Source organism: Eupeodes corollae, chromosome 1 (assembly GCF_945859685.1).
Source record: "Eupeodes corollae chromosome 1, idEupCoro1.1, whole genome shotgun sequence".
In the NCBI taxonomy this organism is placed as follows: Eukaryota; Metazoa; Arthropoda; class Insecta; order Diptera; family Syrphidae; genus Eupeodes; species Eupeodes corollae.
The window spans coordinates 156031587-156052764 of NC_079147.1; the positions used below are offsets into that span (position 1 = coordinate 156031587).

General features: G+C 34.8%; 1 protein-coding gene across 2 annotated transcripts in view; it reads left to right on the forward strand.

Moving 5' to 3' along the window:
- The window catches only part of LOC129938448 (uncharacterized), a 212033-nt gene extending 191257 nt beyond the window's left edge, over positions 1–20776 (forward strand). For both annotated transcript variants that reach the window (XM_056046012.1, XM_056046013.1), the window contains 4 exons: positions 14804–15019; positions 15173–15349; positions 19421–19535; positions 19724–20776. In XM_056046012.1, the coding sequence (XP_055901987.1) occupies positions 14944–15019; positions 15173–15349; positions 19421–19535; positions 19724–19862 (507 nt within the window). In that variant the 5' untranslated portion in view covers positions 14804–14943 and the 3' untranslated portion in view covers positions 19863–20776. The remainder of the gene's footprint in view (positions 1–14803; positions 15020–15172; positions 15350–19420; positions 19536–19723) is intronic.
- The last annotated feature ends 402 nt before the right edge of the window (positions 20777–21178 follow it).

Consider the following 21178-nt stretch of genomic DNA (forward strand, 5'->3'; position numbering starts at 1 on the left):
CAGAAGTTCCAAAGCGGCAACCCTTTGAAATCGACGACGCTTAATTTTTACTATATTTTTACTAATTTGGCCTACCGTTTTTTTGTACATTTTTACCAGGTTTTTTTTAGGTTTTTAAGTTTTCGTAAAAAATGGTCAATTCTATTTTTGTCACAATTTTACTGAATATAGAAATAATATTTTCTGTGATATAAAATTAGTTTGAAGCCAATATTTTTAATTTTTTAAAAGATAAATATTTGAGTCGAAAGTAAATTTTTACCAACTTTCAGTAATAGGTTTTTATTTTTTATAAAAAAAAGTTTTACCAACTTTGAAAAATGTTATTTTTCGTTGCATAAAATTATTTTGGAGATAAAATCATTTTCGGTTCGTAGAATATTCGAGAAGACAAATATTTTTTTATTTATAAAAAAAAAACGTTAGTGGAATTTTTTTTCCAAAAATGTACTTTTTTAGTAACACGTTACAATATATAATACAAAATTGTATTCCAGTCGCTAGCGTCAGGAATTGCTTTTGAATGTCTGCACATTGTAAAGAGTAAGTAATATTTTACCTGGTAACGGATTGAACATTCGTGTAGTGTGGCTAAGAAATTAATCCCCTTACTTAATAGTATGCCCGAAATCAAGTGGGTAAGCTTATGATTATGACTATTCGTAGAAGTACGGGTATTACGGTTGAATTGTTTGAGGTAAGGAATACAACTGGCTATATTTCACTAAAACATTGTTTGTGAAAATATGAATGATGAAAAAATGCTGAGACCTTGCAGCGGTAGCAAATGTCTCAGTAAGAAACCAATATCCTATAATTTTTAGACCTCACTTTTCAATCCTTTCAAAAAACTAAAGTTTGTTTATAGAATACCGCACCATCCCAAATATTAGAATTATACTCGAGCATCGGACGGTAGGTAGAAATGGCGATCTAAAGGCAACCTAGCCTGAGATCCAATTAGAGCTGTAGTGCGCCGTTTTGATACCAAAAACTAGTTTGACCTGTGATTAAAAGGGACAGATTTATAGAGAAGCTTCCTAGCGATTATGTTAGAGCCATTTTGTCCCATTGAGAAATAAGATTAGGTCTCTAATCTTTGTTTCAGATAGCTCATCAAGTTCGTGAAAGAATGCTTTTCCAAAGTATAGTGTTTGCCAAAGCAGGACATTTGCAGAGGAAATGGATTATGGTTTCACTTTCTCTTTGGTCACTACAAATACGGCAAAAGGTGTTGTAAGAGATACCCAACTTCTCTTCATGAACTTCTATAGGCCAATGTCCGGTTCAAACCGCAACAATCCTGGCTATGTCTTGCCTTGGCCTGCACAGAAGATCGTTTGTACGGGTTTTATTATAGGTGGGCCATATCTTCCTAGATATAATGAAGTTGGGTAAATTGCTCCACCTTCGGTTTGATTCAGTTTGGTAGATAGAAAAGATTTTACCCTTCATAGCACCAAGAGGAATGTTTACCATTTTCGCAAGTGAGCTATAAAGGGCCGATCCTTGCCTGGCTAGCTCGTCAGCCCGTTCATTTCCCACGATACCACTATGGCCCGGAACCCATATAAGGGTGACACCGAGGTTAATATTCAGGCTCGCAAGCTCATCGCGACATTGCTGGACCAATTTAGGATGTGGCCGAGTTTATGGCTATGACAGCTGCCTGAATGTCTGTAAAGATAGCCGCATTTCGGGTTTTGGTTTGGGTTTTGTTTAAGTATCTTACATGCCTCCCTTATTGCCAGCAGTTCAGCCTGAAAAACGCTAGCAAAGTCAGGAAGCCTAAAGGATTTGGCTACATTTAGGGAGTCAGAAAAGATCCCAGAACCAACTCCGCACTCCATCTTTGAGCCGTCAGTAAAAATGATTGTGTCGAAACCGCACAATCGAACCATATGTTAAGATTGGACGTACTACGGCTGTGTACGTCCATAAAATCATATTCGACTGTAGTCCCCACTTTTTGCCGAAAGTTTTGCTGCTGGCGTAGAAGGCAACACAGGCCTTCTTAACCCGTTTAGCGTCGAGTATAACTCCCAAATACTTTGCACTGGAAGACAATGATAGGACCGTTGAGTCGAGGTAGCGTGAAGGGCGGTACTTTAGTTTTGGTGGTAAAGAGCAACAGTTCAGTTTTACTTTGGTTAACTCCTAGTCCACTACTAGTGGCCCAGTTGCTAACTTTCTTTAAAGCTGAATCCGTGATTTCACTAATCACAGAGGGGTACTTTCCTGACACCAATAGCACCAAATCATCCGCATAGGCTACCGCCTTCACTAAACATCTCTTTGATTTAACGAGAATTGTATCCATGACCAGAAGCCATAGAAAAGGCGAAAGGACACCACCCTGGGGTGTTCCCCTACTCACGTGTTTTGTTGCGATTGTATTGCCTAGAGTGGCTCGAATCTTCCTACCACTGAGCATGGAAATAATCCATTCTCCAATGAAGTCTTCTACACCGAACTTAACAAGCGATTCTTCTATGGATTCGGCAAGGACGTTGTTAAAAGCACCTTAAAAGTATAAGAAGGTGGCAAGAGTAAATTCTTTATAATGGATTGTTTTTTCTACAGTACGCTCTACCTCATAGAGGGCAGTCTCCGTAGATTTGCCCTTAAAATAAGCATGCTGAGAGCTTTCGAGAGGTCGTCCAACTAGGATTTCTCTAATATGGTAATCAAGAATGCGCTCCAAGGTTTTAAGCACAAAAGATGTTAAGCTTATTGGTCTGAAATCCTTCGCGGATTCTCGCCTACCCACTTTCGGGATAAAAACTGCATTGACCTGTCTCCACGACATGGGCACATGTTTGAGAAGGAGGCATCCTTTGAAAATTTGTTCCAGCCATGGAACTGCCACATCATGCAACTTTTAAAGCATAACTGGCAGTATGCCATCCATGCCTGGGGATTTATATGGAGAAAAAGTATTGATGACCCACAAAATATTTTCTCTGGTTATAACGAAATTGAGCTACGTTTAGCTCTGTGGTTTCAAGCGGTTCGGGGTTATCATTCTCGCAACCTGGAAAATGCGTCTTCATCAGTAGCTCAAGAGTTTCGGCTGGAGAGGCTGTCCAGGTTAAATCAGGCCTTCTTAGAAATGAAGGATTATAATTTTCCTTCAATAAAACTTTGCTGAGCCTTGCGGAGTCCTTTATGTCTTCGATTGATTGACAGTATTCTCTCTAGCCTTGTCTTTTGGCTGATGACAGGGCTTGCTTTTAAATTTTAAGAGAGTCTTTATACGGTTGGTAAAACTTATGTTTGTGGCAGATATTGAAAACTGTCCTCGTCATTTTCCTAAGACTGGACAGTTCTTCATTTTACCAAGAAGGAAGGGTTTCACGGCTATATTTAACTGGGCAAGAGACTCTAAAAGCTTTACTTATAGAAGTTTCAAAGGTCTCCTATCAAGGTCTCCTATCGATTCAGTGAGATTCGGTAAGTTGCTTAGTTTGGAATTCGCAATTTGACTGAATTTCGTGCCGTCAGTTCTTATGGGATTCCTGTAAGGCGGAGGGTTTTTCTATTCGAAATTATTTTGAAAAAGAATCCATTTGTGATCCGAAAACGAATTCAAAGGGGAAACTCTCAAATTCTCCACTAATAAATTACGGTTGTTTACTAAAGTAACATCAAGCACATCATCCCATCGATCATAATTTTCCAAGCTCGGAAAGACGAAAGTGGGAATATTGCTCCTGTTACAAATGGTCATATTATTTTCAATAATAAAATGAAAAAGTGACTCACCTCGTTCGTTGATCACAGAACTTCAACAAAGGGTATGCTGAGCATTTGTGTCGCCTCCGAACAGAATGTTTGCCTTTTAAATTTTAGCTTCGGTTATGATTTTGCACCCCTCCTCCGGAGGTGATGGAGCATTATGGGCAGAGTAAAAAGAGGCCAACATCAAACCCTGTGTATTCTTATCTTCAAATCTTGGACATGAAAAGCCTTTTAAATGTTTCTTAGCTAAAATGCAAGGTCTGGGATTACCTTGGTCTTGATCTGCGGTTTTATAAAAGAGATCGTATTGGTTGTCTTGGAGGCCTCGCACCTTGAGGCCGTTTATCCACGGTTCTTGGATAACGCCAATGTCGAAGTTTTCCTCCCTAAGAAAAACTCTCAGATTATCTGAAGCATTATTATTCTGATTATCTTAGAGTGCTTCAGATTAATCTGGATGACCTTCAGCGTGTTTTTTATTTATTTTTATTATAAAGGGTACAAAACTTTAACACACTCAGCAGCATTTTTAGAAATGTTTCTAAAACTCAAAGCTGTACAGTCTTTTCGATTCAAGTACAACCCATGAATATTGGTATTGGGAGATTGTTACGATTTTGTGACAGTAACTGCGGTAAGTTTTCGAAGCATTAAATTCCACACGTTTTTTGACAAAGATCAGAATTAAAATGAGTTGACGGTCGTGGATTAAAAATTTCAGACAGAAGATCATTTATAAAAATAGGGAAGAATGTCTTAGGCAAGACAAAGCCCTGTGGCACACCAGGATCAAAATCAAATGTACACATTTTCGATAAGAGAGCTTTACGTCAAACTCTATCAAAGGCGTAAAGATTTGTTCCACTATTCTATGAGATGAACTATGAGATCACCAGTGGATCTATTGTTATTAACGCCATACTGCCGGTCATTAAGAAGCTATCGTCCTTTAAGATATTTATTGAATCTATTTGGAAAGCGACCATTAGAGTATAGAACAGATGGAAAATCGAACGCAGTGGTTTTGCCAGCGATGAAGAACACCTCTTCAGAACTATAGTGAAGGGACAACAGTATTCTAGCAACTGTTCGAGTGCGAAGAAAGGTTCGTCCCATAGAACCGTGTACGCATTCAAATACAGCCTCCCTCATTTGCAGAATCGAATGCGAATTAACATCAAACTGTGCTGCAAGCAAATTGACTTTATCAATCTGAGCCTACAATATTTGAACAACTTTTGTAGAACCTGGTTATCTATGGACTGTGGTGCCACCTAATTTATTTAGTATTTTTTGGCGTAATTTCTGGTCATGCAAACAATTTAATACGTGAAATAGGCCAGTTACAGGTCTTTAAACTTATTTCGGTTTTTCCTCAGTTGGATTGACCTTTCAAATCCGGAAACTTGCTAATTGGATCCTTTTTGATCGTTTGCTTAGATTGACTCATTCAAACGCATGATATTTTTGTAAAACTAAATGCAGCCTTGTTTTAAGTAATATGGAAAATCTCCTATTACATTCTTTCCCGTGCGTCGGCAAATATAGCCATTTTGGTAATCGTTAAGGTTAAGAAGTACTTTTTCATTAATGGAAATGATAGAACCCTTTATTATTATCCTCCAACAAATCAATCCCCAAAACAATAATGATATAAAATAATTCAAGTGGCTAATCAAGAAAGAACGAAGTAAAAGTATTCCTTAATATTTGTATTAATTAATTTGTATGCAATCAAAAATTAATTGAATAATAATAATGTGTAATAATTGATGCAAAAATAAATGTTTTTTTCTTTCCGTGCGTGCGTCGCTCTGGCTCGTCGTCCTTTTCAAAGAGGCCTTATAATAGCAGTGAATATATTTTCCTTTTTATGATTTTCACATACGACCATTTACAAAAGGATGAAAACTTTTCTATCCCATGTAGATTATATATACATACTCGTGCATAGATATATTTAATTTGCATATGAAATTGCTATTTTAAATGAAAATTTTGTAATTAAAATGCTAGCGCTTCATCTTGAAGTCTTGAGGAAAGCAGCTTCATTTCACTTATATGAAAATATTGCTTCTATAGTAGCTATACAGTTTTAATCATTGCATATTCATTATTTTGAAGTGTAAAATCCTTTTTGTGGGGCAGAAGGAAAATGTAAATGTATACTTTCGTATCTTATATGTTAATCGAGCTAAATTCATAGCCCAAGAGCAAGCAATTGACACCATCCTTGTTTAAGTTAAGTCAGTGTATAGTTTAGTTTAAATATGTGCATATGTACCGACACATAGACAAAAATACTATATTATAATACACTGAGAGAAAAAATTTAAAACAATGTATTGGGAACAAACCCTGACCTATCTTAACAGAACAAACTTATGTTATATACATAAGAAAGTACTCAAGCCCGTTAGGACTTATGGCATCCAACTATGGGGCTGTGCAAAGAAAACAAAGTAAATACTTATTTGCTTGCTAAAGGCGGGGCTACAGTCTTGTGCGAAATAGGGTAGGGCCTCCCCTAACTAATTTGTCCATCTAGCTCAATACCTAGTTAGAAGACTTTCTGAGCCGGAGCATTTTTTTCAATGCGTTCTACGTGACCCAGCCATTTCATGCGTTGGACTTTTATCTTTCTCGTACAGCTGCTCGTCACATCTTCTCCACTCAACCCATACGGGACCGTAAGTCACGCAAAGAACTCCTCTCTCGAAACGACTAAAAGTACTTTAATACTTGGTTTGTGCATTCATAACCCCAGGTCGAAAACTTAACTACACCTTCGAAAATTGGACGATGGATCGTTATATTGGGCCATATACCATATTTCCATATTCATTATTCTATTCGCAAAATTAATCTAATCCCATTTATGCAAGAATTCGTGTTTTAGTCTAGAGTCCAAACACACTTTAAATTGGAAAATTTAAAGTATTTAAGAAGCTAGACCTTTGTTTAGGCAAAATTCCAAATTCACCAATTTTCAATACAATTTTTAAACTTTATAAATTATTATTGATGTTTATGTTTCAAACTTTGAAAAAAACTTAATGAAACGTCAGCTTCGATTCAGGATAAAGGGGAAGGATGTTTTATTAACTGAAGAAATCTTTATATGTAGAGTTTTTTTTAAGACGTGTGATTTTCAATCTGGCAATACCCTTTCCCGTCTTTTTGGCAGCTGTGACTTGATTTATGCTCAATCTTAGTATAAACGATTGGAAGATCTTCCAATATTGGAAGGTTGTTCGCACAAAATTTTAACCAATTTTCTATCAATCATGTAAACACTCAATTTTATCTGTCAAAAGTGACAGAACAAATTGTTTGTACTCGTCTAAACACACAATTTCTTTGTATTTTCAAATAATGGGACGATTGTCCATCATAAAGATATTGGAAGAATATCTTCCAATTTTAATTTGGTAGGAATTTTTTGTTCAGGAAATACAATATACATAAGTTAGAGGATCTTGAACAAAATTTGAAAACTACGAGAATCAAAATTAACAAGAAGACAGGCAAAATAACAAAAAAAACTTATACAAAAACAGATTACAAAGGATTGAATGCATGATAAATTGGTCCAAGATAGTCGTTATTGCATGTTTCACTTTTCTTCACTTGGTAATTGTCACCTGGATGTCATTTGTAAATTGGGCAATTTTTTTACCAAAATAATAAACAATATTTTAATGAATTATTCTTCTGGTTAGCGCATTGTCTCACGTCGTGTTCCCGTAGAGTGGCCTCCAAAATTGTGCAGTTTACGCAAATACCTGAGACGATTAATACTTTGGAAGACGTACCCAATCGCTGCAAAAGTGGTACAAAATCGGGCGTCGAATTTATTCAACCCAGCCGTGATGGTCATTTGTCCAAAACCATTCTTAAAACATAATGGCAAACCATTATCTTTTCAATAAAGCTAAATTCTTGACCATAACTAATAGTTGGCCTGTTCGTGAACAATGCTATGGGTCATAGTTGCATGGAATATAACTATTCATATTTCAAATATTGGAAACAAGGTTGGGATGATGGCATTTTATTGGCAATGACTGTGTAATGAATTTGGATGATGATTTCTCCTACCCGAACCATCTGAAAGAACGACTGTTCAGCATCAGAGAGGAAAATAAGGTCAAGAGTCATTCGGGAAAATAATATTAAGTCAGCTCAACTGCAATCCCGCTACCATGAACTTATTCCTTAAATTTGCTGATTTATGCAGAGATATCAATAACCTTTAAAGCAAGATGCGACTCAACTTAGTGGAAATCCTGAAAATGGTTGCTTTTACGAATTTTGAACGGTGTGTAACTTGAAATCAAAAGAACTATATCTATACTTCTTATTAAACCTTAAAGACGTTGTTTTTTCGAGAAAAATAAAACTGCTCAGAAAGATTTTCTTACTGGAGATAAAATTGCACGTTTCCAATGGATTTTGATGGCCTTAATTCAAATCCAACTACAAAGTACATGTATAACGTCTGGTTTTTAAAATATTACTTTTTAATAATTGTAAAGTTTTGTATCCGTGATGGATTTCCAAATCTTTAATCCTTTTTTTTTCAATATTAAGTTAAAATATTTATAATATTTCATATAATATTCAAAAAATCTTCATAATTTCTTATAGATTTTAACGTATCTTACGAGAGGAACGCTAAACCATTCATGCTTAAACGGTTTTCAACAAAACAAAGGCATAACGATTTGAAATTAATTTTTACTGTAACGAACCCATTGTGCAAACATTTTTCCATAAACAGTTTTTGAAATACATTTTTAAAAATATAGATATCAATAAAACTGAAAAAGGGTATTTTTAAAATTTGAACAAATAATTAAAATTAAAGTTTTGATTTGAAATCAGGAGAATTTCCTAAAACTAAGCAAGCTACTGAAATTATTTATATTGCATCTAGAATAGAAAGATGTGTATTTTGCAAAAGCATTAAACAATTTATTGTTAAGATTTTTGGGGATATTTAAACAAAAGTATGTCCTAGAAAAATTTAAAGGAGAAATTCGAAGCAAAGATATCTTAATCTTGTTTAATTATTTTAAACATTTAAATTCAATGACTATGAAAAAACTAAAATATCACAAAAATAAAGCTATTGTTTGACTGGATTGATTGACGCCTACGCATCTTTGCCGTTCATTTTCATACTTGAATTCTTGATGGAGCAATTTGGTTTTTGACAGTGTCAATCTCAATACCTTAACTTTATTTTTTTATCATCGAGAATTCCCATTTTCTACATAAAGCACATATCCCTTAAGCCCAAGCATGAGATTAATTTAACTTAATTTTCTTTTTAGTCTTCTCTCTTACATATTGCCACTCATCTCATAGATACATTTATACATAGAAACAAAGATAGAATTACTTTAACATCTATATCGTACATATACTATAGTACGTGTGCATATGTGAAGATGAAAAATGTGTATAGTTGAGTAGAGTGAAGAGTATGCATATGCATCCTTTTGATCCTTATTGCATTTAACAAAAGCTATAATACTTGTATATGGAAATAATTTTGTAGGCGTGCTTATAGTTAGTTCATGGTTCATGGGCTCAATAAAACTTTTATAAGGAAACATTATAGTGCACTGCACGTATCCTACTATCTACATGTGTTATATGTTTATTAAATGCTCTTTGGGCTTTTATTAATTTTGAAGATAGAATATTTTTGAGTGGAAATCCTAGTTTAGTTCTTTGATACGTTATTATTATTACTAAAAAAAATGGAATTCTCAGAAAACAAATTGGTACCCAAGGCATAACAAATAAACCGTATATAGCTGAGATTATGGATGAAATTTAGCGGGGCCACAGCTGGTAAGGAACCAGGTTCTAATGACTTACAACTTTCAACCATTCCTGTGAATTTTCAGGTTTGGAGGGGACACCCAATTTTAACGCTAAATTCGAACGGCTACCAATATTTCAGTACCATGACAAAAAGGTGGCCAGGATAGTATTGATATCCACTGGAATATCCCTTTAGTAAATATAAAAGATACAAAGTTGGTCCTGGAAAACTTCCTTGGGGATCACCGGCTCATAGTTTTCTTTAGTTCCGAAAAACAAACCCTGTCAAATACTCGAGCGACATCTAATACATTTTGTCTTTTGACTTACATTATTTAGCTGAGCCTTTTCAGTAACAGTTTTTCAAAAAATTTCGCCATGATTGGTATAAACGATATTGGTCTGTTACATGTTGGTGGTTAAAGTATAAAAATGATTTGTGCAGTTTTGCAATGATGTGGTTCATATCTCAGCTTAAGGCATGCATCTATTATAAAAGTTGGAGATTTTTAAAGGCTATTGGGGGCATTTCTTTCAAAACCTGAGGAGTCCTAAGATCATACCCTGATGATTTTTATAAGATAAGTCATGTTGGGAAACGCTTCTTAAATCTTTAAGCGTGACAAAAAAATTTACATAAGTCGTTCCTGTCAACAAACTGTTAGACATCTGTAGCTCCAGCTGGTAATGGTTCGCAAGATATTCAGCAAGAAGGTCAGCCATTTCGGGCTTCCGATATATTTGCCCCTTTGACATTAAACTTTTAGTTTATAAAGTAGATCTTTGGCCAACTTTTCAAAAGCCCATTCACCAACAATTTGAAATTGTGGTAGGGCATTCGGCTTCAATTTTCGTACCAGTTGTATTTTGTAAGACTTCACACTTAAATCCTTCTGCGAGATTTTCCACATATTGAAGTAACAAAGACCCAATTTCTTAGAACGGGTGCCGAATCGATAATTCGCGGTCAGTAACAGTAATAGTAACATTGGCCAATACTTTTCTGATAGTTTCCTAAGTTAGCACTCTATAAGTAAGGCGTGATAGACGCCCTGGTCATAATTTAATTATTGAAAAAACTGAAGATGTCAGTAACGCAAAACAAGAAACTTGTGTGATATTTCCAAACCAAATTTGCCAAAAAGAAAATAGCGAAACAAACCAACTATTAAAGTGCGTTTTTTAATAGAGACTTTACTTTGAATATTTACAATTTTTTGCCATTTGTCACTTTTAAGGCTGTTATCTTTTGAAAAGTAACAAACGTAAATTCTGCTGGTAATGAAAACGACACATACCTCAAAAAAACAAATAAGTCCTGAAAAATAGCCTTTGCTATCTCTCTTTTGGAAATACAGAGGGAACGAAATAGAATTGGTCCTTAAAATTGAAAATAAATAATTTGTTTTTATTGTTTGACGTATTTCATTGGACTTAATTTTGTCTCCTCATGAATGTGAATGAATCAAATTATTCTTAAAGCTCAATACTTTGGTTGTTGTATGGAAGATTCATCATAAAAATGTCTCGTGAATTTTTGAGATGGTCTGAATTAAATTTTCTGTTGAGTTTTTAAGTTCAACCTCAACTTTTTGTAAATACTTCGAATAGACAAAGAGAACAAAGAATTTTGGTCTCCAAGGTGAGATTGGTCTCTTCTTTTATTCGGCAGTCAGAAAAACCCAACAAGTTGAATCTCCACATCCAAACGAAATGTAACAACCCCTAAGACATTTTATGCTCAACGGGAGCTGCGTAGATTTGGCTTAGATAATAAATCATGAAAATATTTAAATGATTCTTTTTTCACTACTGACAAGTGTTATGTTTCAAGTGTGCGTACATTGATAAAGACAAATATGTTCAACAGAGTTTGTTTAGTTTTATTTCTTTTTTACAGAACGCAAAAGATAATACACATACATATAAATCTCTACTCAACGGTCGAGACATGAGCTAGACTCCTTAAACAGGATACACTTAAATTTTCGTCTTCATTTTTCACAAATAACAAGGTTAAGCATTTTATGTCATGATGTTTCGTATAAAAAGGTGAACAAAATAAATTGTTTGTGAAATTGCTTTAACTTTTTTAAAGCACTTTACAAAAGTTGTCACTTTTTTAGTGCGCATCGTTCAATATTTGAAAATCAAAAAAAAAACTGTCAATATTGCGGCTATAGTGTTGCCGAAAACTCAAGTTTATTGATTCCTTATCAATCTTTGTAACAAAGCATTCTACAAACGAGGTTGCACATTTGCATAAAGACTTAGTCAGGTGTTAAGGCTTATAATGTTTATTTGACATAATAACTCAGGTCAATCAACCCTTCGTTGATTGGGTCCTTTAAATGTGTCGAAATGATCCAAGAGCTACGTTAATTTACAGAATTGTCCAATTTGGGACTCGGAAAATCAATAAGTGATATTTGAAAAGCTATTTTTCAACAAAAAGGATAAGAAGTTATTATATATTGGATTTCACACCGTACAACTTTTTTCTTTGGACTGGCTTGAAAAATAAAATCTTTGTCAATAATCTAATAACTCATGAATTTATGAATTTACCCAGGACATACAACCAAAAGTGTGCGAACAGGTCATGTATGGAATACATTAATGGCACACCTCCTAAAAAAGGTAAATCACCAGGATAATTTACATCTTACAGAATGAAATTGCTTCTAAAAAGGTTCAGCCAAATAATAGAAGAAAGAAGCCTTATTCCGAATCAGTTTGGATTTCAAAATGAACATTTCACTATAGACCTAGTCCATAATTTCGGATGATGTGAAATAAGCAGTGAAGTGGTTAAGACTTTGACAAAGGTTTGGAACTTGAGAAAAAACGGGCTGACTCTATAGAGAACAGTACAACCAAAATTACTCGGAAGCCGGTGTTGTAGGACCAATGCGGTATCTTTTAGGTACAACTTATATTCCATTGGATAGCAACGCTATCATGGCCACATTTGATGCAATGCAAAATTAGTGCCGGATAGATTAGTTGCAAAATCTATAAAAAATAACACTGAATAACACATTCGAAAAATTTAGTGTTTGGACCCAAAAAAAGGCAAAGCAAACCAAATGAAGGAAGATAGATGCATATTAATTTTTCAAACAAAAACGTACATGAATAATGTTCCAATTTCTATAACATACACAAGAACCTTATTCCAATAACCTATGGGTCATGAGGGGTGGTTAAATTTTAAGGGCCGATGTTGATTTTAAATGATATACATATTGGTATATGCTTCAATTTATATATGAAACAAAATAGCAGACGCGACCAAGAAAACACGGACTTTGAATTTGTCGCTCAAAAGAGTAATTGTTTCCTTAGCTGTGTGGCAGGTGGCACCGTCCTGTTGAAACCTTATTTTCCAATTCGGGCCATATAAGTTCATTATCATCTCATGATACGGAACACCATCCACAGTGACTTTCTGACCGGTCTTATTTTGGAAAAAATACGGCCCGATGATGCCAACAACCCTTAAACCGCATTAAACAGTAAGTTTTTTTGGATGCATTGGTTTTTCGACAATCACTCTTGGATTACCATTACCTAATGCGGCACACTTCGAAATTGATCTCAAATTGATCATCTACTGTTGCTATTTCTTGCCACCGTTCTGACCATTGACGGCGCTTGAAATGGACAAAAAGCTATAGTTCTTGTAAGAATATAAATGCAAGTCTTTATGCATAACATTCATAAACGACGAGCGCGATAGGTGCAATTGTTGGGCATGACAATGCGCTGGTGTTTTCAAATCACCTACAGACCCGGTTTGCACGATTTTTCCAACTGTACGCACATGCATTTTGATTTGAACGCCCATTTTCATATTAAGCCTGGATAGCTTTACCGCTCCAATTACTCGAATACGCAGATGATATTGACATAATTGGAAGATCAAAGCGTGATGTCAGTGGAGCGTTTTTGAGCAACGCGACGGAAGCGAACAAGATGGGTTTAGTGGTCAATGAGGGCAAGACCAAGTATATGCTATTTCTTGCTGTCACTGCAAATCACTGCTTCTTTGGATTTAGAAGGCAATTGAGAAGTAAAGTCCTCTCTCGAGTATCTAAAATCACCATCTATAAGACACTCATTATTCCTGTTCTCATTTATGGTGCTGAGGCTTGGATGGAGAATGGAGGAGAAAATATAACGACGAACTGTAGGGGCTGTACAGCGACACTGACCTAGTTAGCAGAATTAAATCCAACGGTTTAGATGGCTAGATCATGTAGAGCGAATTGACATCAAAGCTCCAGCCCGAAAGGTCTTCGAATCCAATCCGGAGGGACAGCGCAGTAGAGGAAGACCGCGACTCAGGTGGCGCACTCAGGTGGGAGAGGACCTCAACCAACTTGGCGTGCAAAACTGGAGACAGCTAGCTAAGGACCGAGCTGGCTGGAGACTCATGTTGACTGATGCCCAGGTCCGCCCGGACTGTAGCGCCACCTTCAGTAAGTAAGTAAGTAACTTTACCGCTTTATTCCATTGTGCATCTTTCCATAGTTCAGATTGAAATAGTCTTAAATTGAGATATGTCAAATGAAATTTAGTAAAACTTGACGCTTAGGTGTGGTTTACATTCAACATCAGTCCTTAAAATGGTACCCCGTCGTACGTGACCGGACCGTCTTAAATGTACGACACAGTGTTGGAAGATTAAGAAGAACCAAGGCTCATGATCTGATGGTCTTATAAAAATAGGGAAGTATTAAAACAACTGTACACTTCAATAAGTGGCTTGAGTTGTCTTATTCAAAAACGATAAGAGAGAATATTTATTTTCTCTCCCCAATCTTAATTATGACACCAAAACGCTTCTGAAAGCGATATATTTTTTCAAAAATTAAAAACTACTTTTATCTAATTTTATTATTTTTCTTTAATATGAAAGAAGATACCGTTTTAAAAACTCTTAACAAATACGAATTTCGTACACTCAGCTTAATACTTTTCAACCCTCTGTTCTTGGTATTTCTTTACAAATTCCTGATACTGCAACAAAATATAAAATAATTTCTACCTATGTATATACTTCATTCCACCAAATGTAAAAGATCAAGGAATATAAAAATACAGAAATATTAAAGATTAAATTATATTGAAACATTTTAATCCACATCTGAATTCCTTTAAGCCGCATTCATTTAAATCCCTTATTGATTTCCTCTTCATATCTTTTTCTTATTTTCAGATAACAACTAAGAATGAACTTTCATTTGAAAATACAAATCAATTGAAAATAATCCTTGAATCGAAGTAAAAAGGACACAAAGAAGAAACAAAAAGCAAAAAACAAAAAAACCAACAACAATAGCAAGCTAGCAACTAGAAATGACTCAACCCGTCGATTTACATATTCACATACTTAGCTTTTTTACAGTGGCATTTGCAGTCCTCATCCATAAAGGTATGTATTGTTATTGTATAGGTGTATATGGAAGGGACGCGATGTTTCTAGTGTTCCTTCCACATCTTATCTATTTCAATTAATCTAAATATTCTACTACCTACTCGACTCTTTCTTTGATGCCTCGAATGCGACCTCAAATGTGCGGTTCAGCCAATTGCATAGACTGTTTCAAGTGTGTTTCCTACAATGGAGCGAATAAGGCATGCGATGATCCTTTTCATAACAACTACACTACAGAGATATTGGAATCACCCTGCATGGGTGGCCGCAAAGGACGTGATGGTGTATTTCCAGCTACAGCTTGCATCAAAATCGCCGGTTATTACGGTTCGTATATATAGATTTTTATATGGAGATATTTTTTAAATCTTTTGTTTATACGTACTTGCCAGATAGGTACATTTTATTTACAGCAAATATAGAATTATGATTGTATAAAATTCTTAAAAACTTAATACTGTCCAATTGATTACATAAAATGGAGGAATTACATAGAACCGATAGGAAGAGAAATTTAAACAACAACAATGTGGTCAACAATGATAATTTCTTTCAATGTTTGTATAATGATTCCGTCAGAACCACATAATTGAATTATTTGGCTTAGATTCTTGTGTGACTTTCTTGTAGTCCTTACAGCCGATAACCAGATTAACCATCCAACCAGGAGGAAGAAAATAACTATTTCTTATTTCGTGAATGGTAACACTTAGCTCATATCTTATTTGACAGATTATTAGTTTCATCCTCCGCTGTACGAATTTGGTTGTGTATCCGCTTAAACAACACCGGGAAATATTGCCTGCGATCTCGACTTAGAAAAGATGACGATTTTGCCAATAAAATCATCTTTTCAGACGAAGCTCATTCTGATATTTGCGGGTAAGCCGATACACACAGAACGACTCACTGTTTGGTGCGGATTTTGGTGCAGAGGCATAATTAGGCCATTTTTTTTCGAAAATGAGCAAGGGAGTGACCGTTATAGTCAATGGCGATCGTTATCGGGCCATGTTGAACGAATTTTTGCTCACACAAATTAGAGAAGAGGATATTAGCAACATTTGATTTAAACAGGACGCCGCTACATGCCACACAGCCGAAACTATACACTCTATGTCCATTTAAAAAAAAAGTTATTTGGTGGACCATTTATAATACGAGCCGCTTTAAGAAATTATTTGGTCGGAAAAACTTTTACGGGGAATATTTGGCGGGAGGTATTTCCGGTATTGGTTTTTGACACTTACCTATAAGATTCTCCAACAGTTGGTTGAACTAACAAAATCAGGGAATTAAGGTTTGTCCAACTATTTCAAAAACCTATTTTTGTCATCAGTAATATCGTACTCTTGTCCTATTTTTAAATGTTTTGAACATCTAAAAATGAATAGTAGTCCAACTACATTTAAATCTTTGGGAGAAATTTGTTGTTTCTTGGGCTTTGATGATCGATGCGATTAATAATAAAATAAAACTAATCCATCTTGGTTTTACCCTACGTTTAGCCAGTTGTTTTCCAGCTTCTTCAGGGGATTTATTTAGCATTTTATTTAAAAAAAAAAATATGATTAAAAATGCGAAAAGTTTAACTATGGACAACACTAGTACCATCGTATTTAACAACTAGTGTATGTAAACACTATACAAAGCATCAATGATTAGAAGTCCATGCTTCTGCACCGTATAGCAGGACGGGGATGATTAGGATCTTATAAAGCGACGTGCGTCGGTGTTGTAGGTCTCGATGACATCATGTACTTTGTTTTGTCCTCATTAACCGTTTAACCCATTTTTGCCACCTCTGCCTCAACTCACAAACGGCCCATTAATATCACCAACATATGCTAGTAATTGGACAGACTTTTCAAAGATTGCAAACCAAAATCCTTCCCAAAAATCTTCCAGTTGTTGTGCGCGGTGACTCCACAGGCAATTATATGATTTCCATTATCTACGAGAGTAAATTTGGTGCGAAACCGATTATTTTACCGATATTTTACACAGCGTGTACCACAATTCTTGAGTACTTTGATAACAACCAATTCACTCGACCTAGACAATATCAAGTAAACACTAGAAAGCGAGCCCAAGGAATGTTACAAATCCCTAGCAATTAAAATAACTACGGCAGTCGCAAACTACTACATACTATTCCCACGATAATTAACAATCTTCCTTGTTAAATAGTAACTATTCCTAATTCAAAAAAAAGAAAAAAACACATACAAAATTACTTCTTAAATAATCCAAGTACATAATCAATTTATAATACTTCAAGATACTTTTGATTAAAACTTTGAATATTTAATTTTTTTTTTCTTAAATTTCTCACTTTATTCATAAGATTGTATAGAAAAATAATCTTCTGCAGAAAAGCTACGGCTTCGCAGATACTTACTTAATTGTAAATGATTAATTAATAAATAATTAAAAAAAAAGAAATCGACTTTAAATAAATGTTGCTATACAGAATAATAATACCGAAATATGCAGAAAGAATTGAGTATGTGTTTTTTTTCCAAAGTGATTAAAAAAGAAGTAAAAATGTTGGTTAACCCAAAATATCTCCGAATATATAAAATTCGCTTAAGCTTGAAAGAGTTCGATTTTTTAGTTTATCTGCGAAACAAAAATAAATGACAAGAATTACTCAATGAATTATTTGTCATGCCTTCTATTGTAATGCATTGAATACTTTAGTTTCAATAACAATAATGGCTGAAACACAAACACGCTTCAGCTTCGGCTTCGTCTGCGTTGCGATGGGCCTGCTTCGAGGTTGGTTTGAATGACATTTCCAATATGACATTTCTAAAATGGCACTTTTGTCATTAGCAGCTGTTATTTTTCCTCAAAAGTTTGTTTTGATTTTTCGTGCAGTAAAATATGTTAGTTTTGAAATGGAACAAATTAAGTTTATGGCGGAAGTATAGCTTACGCAGCCTATAATAACCAATGGGAATCCCTCGAAAAGCAATTGTATTTTGTTTGTTGACTTTTTTTTACAGCTGTTAAACTGTCAGACAAAGCAAATGTTCAGCAAATTTGAGCTAGAGCTTCCATATGGAGTCACATTACGTAACAATACGTTCTTTCCTTACGATTGTCAAACCAAACCTTAAGTCAAACCTTCATTGTGATAGCATAGCTGAACTCTTAAACGTCAGGCGAAGCCAAAGCTGAAGCGTGTTTGTGTTTCAGCCATAAGAGTCATTTCTTAAATTAACATACGAATAGAATTGCCTTTAAAACATTTCTTTAAATAAAAATAAAGAATGGGTCACACACTGTAAAGCTGGACATTTTTGTATGCCTTCTATTTGATGATCCAAACATTGTATAAAAAGTCTCATTCAATCTAGAATCAAAAGCGTAAGTTATACAACCCCAAAAATAGCGAAAGTTGATTTTTCATGATTTTCTCCTTTTCTAAAGCTCAAGTTTTTTTTTGCTCAGTAGTGTTCCACATTGGCTATAACACAATGGCCTGCTTTATTTTTTAAGAAATATGATTCACTCTGCCCATAGAGCACATCAAATAGCAGCTTTTTGAGAATTAAATCCTGGCCGGTGGCTATCTCGTTTTGGGGTCCATTCATCGAAAGTGAGACGCGCTTGAAGTTCTTTTAGTTTCAGCTTCAGTTCTTGCGCCGAGTTGAATTTTTTAAGCCAGCAAAGCAAAATCCTTTCACAAAACTTTCCGGAAAGTGGATAGGCACAGTTTCGGCTGTTGCCCGAGATAACGGATGGATTAATTCGGGTCTTCTTCGATACTCTGCTCACAGCAGCAATAGCGTCTCCGGTGTGTACTGTACCGCAAGGCGTCTGTGAGGATCTGCGTTATCCACTAGAATTAACGTGATCCGAAACTGATCGGTTGTTGCTTGAACTACCGACTTTGTTGGACGATGAGTCGCATGAAGGTAACCTTTATGTCGAACAAACATTCATTATGAAATGGAAAATCAAGCTGAGTATAAATCTTGTTACAGCCTTTAGAAAGACCAACTCCGAAAAAGTACTGACAGATTTAAAACCACGCGTTTACAACAACGCCGGTTTCAAACAAAGAAACAATTCGAAAACTAAAGTATTTGGTTTCGTTGGTAAAAAATTGTAATGTAATACTTTACAAACTGATATAATTTTAGCCATTAAAAATTTTATAGCGATTTTCAGTCTTCCTTGAACTGATTCAATAATTCCTAAGCTAATTGATATTTAATCCTGCTATATTATGAACTAAGATTGGATGAATTATGACAGATTTATTGATCGGGTTGAAAACTTCCTTAAATTTGTAATTCAACAATTGTATCTGGCAATCCTGTTTTTATATGCATATAAAATAGGATAGGTACATTAATATAACTGTCATCTTTTCATGTCTTTCAGATGACACCGGTGAAACAATTACAGTACGTGGATGTGCTCTCGATAGTGGAACCCTAACGACAGATACAGAAATTATTCGCATGTCCCATTGTGGAAAGTTCTACTATGACGACAGGTACTCGTAACAATTATAATTTATATTTCAAATTCCAATATGCCCCCTTTTCTCCTGCTGATGTACTATATGTAAAATGGTAACTTAAGTACTCGCTTCTCGATGGTGGCTTTTACAAAATATATCTATGTTTATGATATACAAGTATAAAATGATAAATGAGTATTTTTCTGTCCAATTCCCAACAGATATGTTCATGGATGCCTGCAGAGCTGCAACGATGCAGATGCGTGCAACACGGCACCAGGAGTAAGAATACAACCGCAACTGCTGCAATTTCGAATATTAGTGATGGCGATGGCAACTCTCTCGAGACTATTTAGATAGCACACATGGAATTTGTAGTGTTTTTTTGAGTTAAGTTTATTATTTTGTTTTTTTATTTGCATATATTTTTAATAATTATTTTCTTTAATTAAAAAAAAGAGAAAAATTATTAATTTTATCGTAAACGAAGCCGTTGTAGTTAGATTTTTGCACAAAATAATGTGATTTAATTTTAGAACAAATGTGTATCTATACTTATCGTGAATCAAAAATTATATTGTTAAGTATTGATAAATTATTTTCTTAATTTTCGTTATTAACTTAAACGAAAGCATTATTAAATTCTTCTTTATTTAACAAAACAAAAAAACGTTCAATTGGAAGTAAGAGAAAAAATAAACAAGATAAATTATACCTAGATAAGAAATCTAAGCGGATCAAAAGGAATCTAGTTGTAGGAATTTTTGTTAAATTAAAAATAAGTTATAAAATAATGTTATTTAAAATACAAACAAAAAATCAAAAGAAAATTATAAACATTAAATGCAGGTAACACAATATATAGGCTATTATTATTATCATTGTAAATATGTAACTAATTTAAATATGTATAATCGAAGATAGATAGGGTACATTTTTAATGGTGTGATATTCTTTAGGATTTAAAATTGTTATATGTAAACGATTCGGAATTAATTTCAAAATATCGAAAGAGGATTTTCCTGAACTTCAAGCACCGCAGCGTTTTCAGTTCACTTTGAGTAGGTACCTCATAAAGACAGAGAACGTAAAGAACATGTGGAATCATCTTCTGCGTCTTCTGCGGTTCCTACGCTCGTAGTCAATAACACTCAGTTTGTTAGCTTAGAGAAAGCTAAAATCTGGTTTAGGCAGTTCGCCAACAATTCAACGCTGCCAGAGAGTGTTATGACTTTTTCTGTACTTGAGATTATAAATGATTTTATGGCGCAAAACTTTTTTTGCACCTTTTTCGCAAGAGCCTAAAAACATCTGTACACATACAAATACAGTGGCGTAGATGGCTAATGAAAAACACCCTTTCTCCAGCCCATATCCAAAAAAGGCGAATCTTGCTTGGGTTTTGACAAATCTCTCCTTCGTTGGATTAGAAATTACTTTTCTGACCGTTCAATTCAACTAGTATTAGATTAGTTCAAACCTAAGAAACACAAAACATAATAATTATGGTGTGCCCCAGGGCTTTGTTCTTTCTCCCACATTCATTCCTTTTGATGCACTTATATTCTACGCTGATTTGTAGATTCACACGATAAGAAAAACTATGACATAACAGTGCCCCCAGGGATAGGGGGACCTCCAGTTTTTAATGCCGAATTTGAAAGGCTTATATTAGA